The sequence below is a fragment of the Oncorhynchus masou genome, chromosome 20 (assembly GCF_036934945.1).
Source record: "Oncorhynchus masou masou isolate Uvic2021 chromosome 20, UVic_Omas_1.1, whole genome shotgun sequence".
Taxonomy (NCBI): Eukaryota; Metazoa; Chordata; class Actinopteri; order Salmoniformes; family Salmonidae; genus Oncorhynchus; species Oncorhynchus masou.
Window position 1 is genome coordinate 8428038 of NC_088231.1, and position 9495 is coordinate 8437532.

Below are 9495 nucleotides of genomic sequence, written 5' to 3' on the forward strand. Positions count from 1 at the left end.
GTACAATAATCCATTTGTACAGTGCCTTCAGAAGGTTTTCGTACACCTTGTGTTGCAGCCTGAATTGAAAATGGATTAAATCAACAACAAAAACCCATCTACACGCATCCCTGTATCCCAACCGACAATGTTTGGGAGTCCCATAGGGCGGTGGTACTAAGGTATTTTGGATTTGCCTCAAACATAACGCTTTGTATTTAGGAAATAAAGTTAATTTCTTCGCCACATTTAAAAAAAAAATGTATTTAGTGCATTGCAAAAAGATGCATGTTTTGGAATATTTTTATTCTGTGTATTCTTCCTTTTCACTCTGTCATTTGGGTTAGTTTTGTGGAGTAACTACAATGTTAATCTATCACAGACATTCAACTCTTAACTGTTTTGAAAAGGCACCGTCGGCCTCATGGTGAAATCCCTGAGTGGTTTCCTTCCTCTCCGGGAACTGTTAGGAAGGACACCTGTATCTTTGTAGTGACTGAGTGTATTGACCCACCATTCAAAGTGGGGAGGACGGGCTTGTGATGATGGTTGGAGCGGAATCTGTGGGATGGTATCAAATGCATCAGGCACATGGTTTCCATATGTTTGATACCATTCCATGTGGCTCCTTTCCAGACATTATTATGAGCCTTCCTCCCCTCAGCAGCCTCCAGTGAACTTCACCATGCTCAAAGGGATATGTTCAATGTCTGCTTTTTTTTTCTTTTTTACTGATCTACCAAAAGGTGCCCTTTTTATGAGGCATTGGAAAACCTCAATGGTCTATTTGGTTGAATCTGTGTTTGAAATTCATTGCTCTACTGAGGGACCTTACAGATAATTGTATGAGTGGAGTACAGAGATGAGGTAGTCATTCAAAAATCATGTTAAACAGTATTATTGCACACAGTGACTCCATGGAATGTAACATGTTAAGCACATTTTTACTCAACTTATTTACGCTTTGTCATAACAATGGCGTTGAAAACTTACTGACTCAAGACATTTCAGCTTTTCTTTTTTCATTTGTAAACATTTCTCGAATATAATTCCGAGTTGACATTATTGGGTGTTGTGTGTAGGCCAGTGACACAATCTCAATTTAAATCCATTTTAAATTCAGGCTGTAACACAACAAAATGTGAAAAAGTCAAGGGATATGAATACTTTCTGAAGGAACGGTAGGTATTTTTCTCCACATGTTGTGTTCTATCATGAAAAGTTGTCTTGACAAGTTCTCTTTTAGAAACAACCAGCAGACAGGATATTGGTACCCTTGCACCTTTCTTAAATAATTCATAATTCTGACCAAAAAAAAATGAAATTGAAAATAACTCCACACCTGGTTATTTGAATTTCCACATTGCAGAACCAAATACAATTTTAGAAAATATAACTATTGACAAAATGATTAGCACCCAGTACTAGTACTTGGTTGCACAGCATTTGGTCAGCCTAACTGCCGCTAATTGCAGCTCTCAATGAGCTTGCTGTACTTTTCTACTGGCAACTTTGCCCATTCTTCAGCTGTAAATTGCTCCCAATTCTTCAATGTTTGATGGTTGCCTTTGACCAACTGCTGTTTTCAGATCTCGCCTTAGGTTTTTGACGGGACTCAGATCTGGACTCTGCCAGTGTTTCTTCTTGAACCATTCCTGGGTGCTTCTTTATGTGTTCTTGGGGTTGTTGTCCTGCTGGATAACCACGACCTTCGAAGGGAGACCTCGTTTTTGGAATCTGGGTTGAACACTGCACTCCAAAACTCTTTGATAATCTGCTGATTTCATGATGCATTGCACATGTTCAAGGCCCCCAGTACCAGAGGCAGCAAAGCAGCCCCACAATATTATCAAAAAACTCTCCCATGTTTGGTTGTAGGGAGGGTGTTATTTTCTTTGAATGCTTAATTTGGTCATACATCACTGTAGGCCTACTTGGAATTTCGTTTTTTTCAACTGGAGAAGTAAAAAAAAAAAAAAAAGACTATCGTGAAGGGTGACTATATCAGGCTGCAACTGTACCCAGGGATTGCAAAGTGTCAAGACAAACCCTGAGGGTTTGCAACCTTTTATGTGTAAGAGGTTGAGACATTAGAGAAGAGTTAATACATGGGAGATTAGGATGGAGGTATGGAATAAGTTATACAAGGAGGCAGAGCTGAGTGAAAGAGAGCATCTGAGGCAAGGAGAAGAAGCAAGAATAGAGAAAAAAGGCGGTGACATTTACACACACCAGGGCAAAACCCAAAGGGTTTGATTCTGTAATGAGAAAATGCACCTCTTTTCCAACGTTATTCCACCTCTTTCTTTTTGCTTTCTCGTTTGTCTCCGCATTCTCTGTATTTCACTGTGTGCCGGTCGCGTGACCCCACAGAACATAACTCCAGGTCTCCTTTAAAAAGCTATTTTCACGACAGCTGAAGAGAAGTGAAGATCCCATGATGCTACTCGGGCCGTCTGCCATGGTGCTCAATGGCCTAAACTCCACAGGTACAGTAGCCTGCCCTCATCATCTTAACACCACAGTGACTGATGTAGATTCTCTCAACTGAAGATATATTTTGATATACATCTCTCTCAGTGTTGTTTTGATTTGACATTTTAGTCATTTAGCAGATGCTCTTATCCTGAGCGATTTACAGGAGTAATTAGGGCTAAGTCCCTTGTTCAAGGGCAGATTTGGGATTTGAACCTACGCTCTTAACAGCAAGGCTACCAGCTGCACCAAATCCAGTGTGCTGATGTATTCAGAATTGGGTTAACTATTGTGGAAAAGGGAGTGGGAGGTTTTTGATTTAAAGTATGACAGATCTCACAAGTTTTGTATCATCCAGCTCAGTGGCCATGTGGTTAGAGTGACTGTCCTGAGCTTGGAAGGTTGGGGGGTTGATCAGTGCAACCAAACCAATGACTTTTTGTGTGCCTTCAAACCTGCCGAAAGAGAGGAAATTAATGAAGGATGAGAAGAAGAGGGGGTGGTGGAAAAGGGGAGTGTGAGGTTTATCATTTAGAGTAGATGACAGATGAGCAGTCAAGTGAGCCCAAAGTAAGATTTAAGGAAGCAACTGGTAGTGTTAGAAACTTCTAGACACATTGCATTTGAGAATACTATCTCGACCTATTGTCAGAAAACAGTGTGACCTAATGTATTTTCAGGAGGAATGGTGTCGATAAAAAAGCTGCTTCGCGTGTTTGTACTATGAAACATTATGCATTTTTTTGATTAGCCAATAAAAAAAGGAATACAAAAAGTATCTTCATAAATCAATAATCATTGCATCACTTTATTTTGTTGACCTGGCCTTATTTAGCTATATTTAGAAAGTAGATGGGGGTCAAGAAATAACAATTCAAATACCGCCTCTTCTTATTTATAGATGGACAATCCACTGGGTTGACTTTACAGATTTAGAATTGAACCTATTACCTTTCCATTCGGTGCACTGTTTGGGTAGTGTACCCAAAACAGAAATCGTGCGTGATATTTACTTTGCATGCGTTTTTACGCATGCCATTGATCAGAGAGAGAGAGAGAGATTAATCGCCCTCTGCACAACTGTTGCTCTAATCCTCCTTGAGAGGATAGGCTTAGTAAAACTACAGGTTGGAGACGCTGCTGCAGCCATATTGAACAGACATTTTGTAAAAAAAGATAGTTCTTTTTTAATTTGATGACCATATTCTAATGAGCATTTACCCTACTAAATATTTTTACAATTAACTTTGAAACTTATTTTCGGGCAGGTCACTGGATGAATCAGTAGGCTAATAAATTGTAATTTTCTAATTTGGTAACCTTTTAATTAGTGGTTGTAGATTAGAATAACGCTTTTTGATAGTTTAGAGATTGTGACAGTGACAACACAGTTTTGAAGATGAAAGACCGATTGGAACAGTTGAAGGCGGTAAGCTACGTCTTTTTATACACTTGTTCATGTTTTCATAGACTTGCTTGCTATTAGCGTAACATATAACCGTTGCCAATCATATATAATTATATAATAGGGGTAGGGGACGTATTATATTTACTCGTTTGTTTTTGCGCACTAGATGCGGTTGGGTCCGGATGAGCGGTTTGGCCATAACGTTAGACCAACTGTTTGATCCCATTTTCAGGCCTAGAAAAGCGGAAATAGCCTAGTTGAACATTGGGCTAATTAACATTAGAGCATTAATTTAATCTAGGAAGTAGGTAGGCCTAATTGGGGTGTGATGATATTCAGGCTGTACACTTGTTTATTGGTGGTGCGTTACAAATGGAGTGGGGTGGATACAGAAAGGGGATCAGAAGGGTTGATTAATTAAGGAAGGATTGTTTTCTAATTTCCTGCACCTCTTCCAAGGTCTCAATGTCGGCTATTCATTGTAGCTTGTGTGCGCTGCAATCCTCTTTGTGTCTGGTTAAAAAATTTACTTTATAGTGGCGTCAAAACACTGATGTAAGAACCGCTAAAAAGCCTGTGAGTGTGATTATCTCACCACAAACACACTACCACAGCAACTCTGTCTGTCTGTGTGTTTGTCAACAGAAAAGTGATGTGGCTGGGGATGATGTGGAGATTCCAGTGGAGAACCAAGCCTTTATGGATGACTTCTTCGCCCAGGTATGCCTGACCATAGTCCTGATGTTTGTGTGCGTGTGTGCGCGTGTGTGTGTTCACCAGTGTGTCATCATTGCCTGTCTCGGTCTCAGATTGAGGAGATTCGCAGTAGCATCGACAAGATAGATGAGAGTGTGGCGCAAGCAAAGAAGCTGTACTCGACCATCCTCTCCGCCCCGACACCAGAGCAGAGTAAACATCACCATTCAATCCCACTCTCTCTCTGCCCCCTCTCTCTCTCACTCTTCGTTATCTCGCCCACTTTCTTTCCATTCCACATTGGTCATCTTTGTGGCTTGCTGATACGTGTATGTTACAATCGCTCTTTTTTTCTCTCTCTCTTTCTCTGTGCTCACCAGAAACGCAGGATGATTTGGAGGCAGTCACCAACGACATCAAGAAAGCAGCCGGCACCGCTCGCAACAAACTAAAGAGTCAGTCCTTCTTGACCCTTTAAATAGTCGACGCACCATACCTTACCCCACCGTCTTTCTGACGACCAGCACGACAGTCATCAAATTGTATAAACATAAGTTTTCCTGTCAAGATAAAGTGTTTTTGAACGCCGTGGACTCCGATGCCATAGTCATTTTGTGTTGTTGTCGGTGGCCGTAGTCATGGTAACGGTTGCATGTTCCCGTCCCTGGCAGGTATCGAGAAGCAACTTGAGACAAACACAGAGGAGCGGTCGTCAGCAGACACCAGGATTCGGAAGTCCCAGGTAACCCTTAAGAGACTAACTAACCTCAACCGTACCCATAACTCTATCGGTTTGCATGTCAAATCATGTCCTTGTCATTTTTCTTGTTGGAGACACGGGTTTCATCCCCACTAGTTTACCATAACAACCTCTGTACCCACCTCCACCTTTTCCCAGCATGCCATCCTGGCCAAGAAGTTTGTGGAGGTGATGACCAAGTACAACGAGGCTCAGACAGATTTTAGAGACAAGAGCAAAGGCCGCATTGCCCGGCAGCTGGAGATCAGTGAGTCTGACGTCTAGGAACCTTCATAACCATGTGATAACCAAGTCCTAACCAGTAGTAGAGACAAGATACCTGGTATAACTAGGGCCAGGTTTTTTTTGTTCCTGGACAAGTCAATTGTCAGGAAAAAAAATCCAGGCCCAAAGTTACATTAAGTCGTAGACGGAAGAGCATGTTTCAGCCTACCACGGACAGACTCAAACCAATACAATGCTCTTTACCAGCTCAAATACTTGGAAAATCCTTTCCCAATATTTTGAGTGTTTGCTTGAATCTGCCTGGAGTTGGGCAGGGTTGCAGTTTTGTCACTTTTCTTTTCTGGCTTATTAAGCCAGACAAGCTCAGACAGACACAGATAAAGTATTTGAAACCCAGATCTGCTGTTGATGGCGTGTATTAGTATATTCTATGCCAGCATTAAGGGCCTGTTATATGTTAACTTGCTATTAAGACTTTCAAACATGTTATTAACCCTTTCATACATGTTATTAACCCCTTTCTGTGAACTCTCCACTCCACAGCGGGAAAAACAACGACCGACGAGGAGCTGGAGGAGATGTTGGAAGGAGGGAACGCAGCCGTCTTCACCGCAGGGGTAATTCTGTGTGTGTTCGTGCGTATGTGTGCATGTGTACAAGTGAGAATGTTTGTGAGTGTGTGTGTGTGTGTGTGTGTGTTCAAGCGAGAATGCTTGTGAGTGTGTATGTTAAACCGTTGTGTATATCCTCTCCTAGTGTGGGTGTTAAACCGTTGTGTATATCCTCTCCTAGTGTGGGTGTTAAACCTTTGTGTATATCCTCTCGTAGTGTGGGTGTTAAACCTTTGTGTATATCCTCTCGTAGTGTGGGTGTTAAACCTTAGTGTATATCCTCTCCTAGTGTGGGTGTTAAACCTTTGTGTATATCCTCTCCTAGTGTGGGTGTTAAACCATTGTGTATATCCTCTCCTAGTGTGGGTGTTAAACCTTTGTGTATATCCTCTCCTAGTGTGGGTGTTAAACCTTTGTGTATATCCTCTCCTATGTGTGGGTGTTAAACCGTTGTGTATATCTTCTCGTATGTGTTTTGTAGATCATGGAGTCGGGTATATCGAAGCAGGCGTTGAATGAGATCGAGGCGCGGCATAAAGATATTGTGAGACTGGAGAGCAGCATCAAAGAGCTTCATGACATGTTCGTGGACATTGCTATGCTGGTGGAGAACCAGGTAACCCTTCACTCCTTTTAGTGTGCATCCCAAATGGCACCCTATTCCATACGTAGTGCACTGCTTTTGACCACTGTTTGTGTGTGCCTCTCCCAACACTCCGCCCACTCCCTTCAAAGGGTGGTATGATTGACAAGATTGAGAGCAACATGGACCAATCGGTGGGCTTCGTAGAGCGGGCTGTTGCCGACACCAAGAAAGCAGCCAAATTTCAGCAGGAGGCCCGTAGGGTGAGTGGGGCTGAAACCATAGAATTAGAATGAGTAGAATGGCCGTCCACATTCAGGTCAATGATGCCATAATATGTCATTCTATTTGTATGGCTGCAATGTTTATAGGTCCACTTCAGTCCGGACCCTAGACCTATTATCTATCACCTTGGTCCATACAGGAGAAGGGATACATTGGCTTCGTCACAAATGGCACCCTGTTACCCTGAAAGTACTGCACTATACAGGGAAAAGGGTGCCATTTGGGACATACACTAAATATACTGTCTTGCTACAGGGGGTTCAGCATTCTCACTGATGCAAAGAATCTCTTAAAAGCTTCAGAACTTGCAATGGCACATTGAGTCTCTAAATATTTATTGTGGGTTATGATTTCTCTCTGTGGTCAGGTCAATCTTCCCTTTTGTTTTTCTGAGTTTTTTCTTGTTCTCTTTCTTCTCTCCCTTCCCTTCATTGTTTCTTTATATTTATTCCTCCTCTTCCTCCTCCGTTTTCTCTTGCTCTCTCGCATCCTCTGTCTTTCTTTGCCTCTTTCTTTCCTTCTTCTGCCCTTTAGAAGCAGATGATGATCATGTGCTGCTGTGTCATTCTCTGTGTCATCGGAGGGTCCTTCCTCTACAGCTTCATCAAATAGGAAATACCGTCTGGGGGAAAACTTGTTGTGAAACTGAGAGGTGTTCAAAACTCCAAATTTAAACTTTTTAATCATGTATTGATCCAGAAGGATGTTACCCTGGTCACAGATCTCTTTGTACTCTTGCAAATGCCATTCCTGTCCCTGTCAAGTTTGATCAGGGCCTGGATTTATAAAGCCTTTCAGAGTATGAGTACAGATCTGGGATCAGTTGAACCTTTTAAATCACAATGAATAAGATTACATGGACAGGCAGGGCAGGATCCTAGATGAGCACTCCTACTCTGAGATGCTTTATGAATACGGAACCAGATTAGATCACATTAGATCCAGGTTATTCTTAGGTGTGTCCCACATGGCACCCTATTCCCCTTGTAGTATATAGGAAATAGGGTGCCATTTGGGATGTAGACTTAGGCTGTATTATTGGCCTCTTAACGTGATAATCACTTATGACTCTGGCCTCAGGGGAAGTTGAAGAGGAGTGTCCCAGATTACCCCCAGTTTAACCTGGGTGGATGGATCAACAGTGGTCACTCTGTCTGTCAAGAGATGCATACAGCGCTACTCAGAGGAGACACACTTCAGTCTTGCTTAAGGCCTTCCACCCTTTCGTCTTCTCTCTCCCTCTTTCCTTTCGTCTTTTTCTCTGTCTTTCTCTCTCTCTCTCACACACACACACACTCTCTCTCTCTCTCCCTCTTTTCCCCTCTCTCTCTCGTTCCTCTTTTCAGGCATGCTTCTACCCACAGCTCCTTTTCCCACTTCAAGGATTTGTGTCAATTAGCTTTGGTAGTGTGGCTCCTTAATAATCTAAGCCAAGACAGGTCAACGATAACACTGTGTAATCATGTCAAGTAACCTAAAGATATTGGTAAACAAATTAATATGATAAAACAATGATTCACTGCCCTATTGTCAGCTAGTAATCAAAATGACCCCAAAATGGCACGTTTTTATGTTATTATTGTGTGTTGAAGTTACTGCTTAATATTGCACTCGTGTCATTTTTATCCTACATGTGTGTCAATGCATGTACCACCAGGGATCATGCCTGTGTCATAAAACTGTCACTGCACTCTCTCTACAAATTATGTGTATAAACCCTGTATTGACGCCAACGTGCAGCCATCTTGGTAATCCTCCTCAATGGTTAAAAGATTTTGGAAGCTATAGAAATGCATTTGTTAATGTCTACATTCGTTTTGACACGTTTATTCTATTAGACGCTTTAATGCATATTTTAAATTCTATTATGTGGCCTAAACATTTTTTTTTTTAAATGGGGAGAGTACTAACGTTACTGTCCCCACTACAAAAAAATACTTAAATATATGTAATTTTGTCTTTGAAATACTATGGAGGACTACTCCTTCTAGGGAGTGCCAATATGGCCAACCGGTGGCCAATACATAGCATCAGCAGTCCAGGGTTTATTTATATAAGCCATTGCTCTCTACCCCCTCGAATAATAGATAGGATAGTATTTTTGTTGTGATGCAAGCAAGCAGTATCAAGTGAATAGCCAATATGTCTGTGTCTGTCTGTGTCTTCAGTCAAATACATTTGTAGTGATTTTGTAGGAATTTATATGGAAAATGTTATCTGAACAAAATGGTTTCTGTTGACAAATAATAAAAAAGAATCGCCATTTGCCAAGTGTTTTTATTTCTAAGTTTTCATTATTCAACTACTTTAAACTGTTTTGAAAAATAGGAATACAACAAAACGAATTGCCTTTGACATCTCTCGCCATCTGTATATTGTTTAATTGGCAGGCCAACTCCTCCAATTGTTGCCATCCACCCAACTGTGGGACCAATAGACAGCCGCTTCCGGATTACAACTGCCATGAATGGGC

At 41.6% G+C, this 9495-nt stretch overlaps 1 protein-coding gene across 1 annotated transcript; it reads left to right on the top strand.

Annotated features, from left to right (window-relative positions):
* Window positions 1-3702: 3702 nt before the first annotated feature.
* LOC135506521 (syntaxin-3-like) lies at window positions 3703-7837 on the top strand. The gene is made up of 10 exons (XM_064925881.1): window positions 3703-3883; window positions 4508-4582; window positions 4672-4771; window positions 4939-5013; window positions 5230-5300; window positions 5457-5565; window positions 6087-6160; window positions 6636-6770; window positions 6890-7000; window positions 7557-7837. The coding sequence occupies exons 1-10, from the start codon at window positions 3854-3856 to the stop codon at window positions 7632-7634; spliced, it is 858 nt and encodes a 285-aa protein (XP_064781953.1). The 5' UTR covers window positions 3703-3853; the 3' UTR covers window positions 7635-7837.
* The last annotated feature ends 1658 nt before the right edge of the window (window positions 7838-9495 follow it).

What these genes read in the sequence shown, in the direction of transcription:
- LOC135506521 (XM_064925881.1), top strand. Translation starts at nt 3,854, where the DNA reads ATGAAAGACCGATTGGAACAGTTGAAGGCG. An exon ending in CGCTCGCAACAAACTAAAGA is followed by an intron (nt 5,014 to 5,229) that starts GTCAGTCCTTCT and finishes CGTCCCTGGCAG; the next exon opens with GTATCGAGAAGCAACTTGAG. An exon ending in TGCCCGGCAGCTGGAGATCA is followed by an intron (nt 5,566 to 6,086) that starts GTGAGTCTGACG and finishes TCCACTCCACAG; the next exon opens with CGGGAAAAACAACGACCGAC.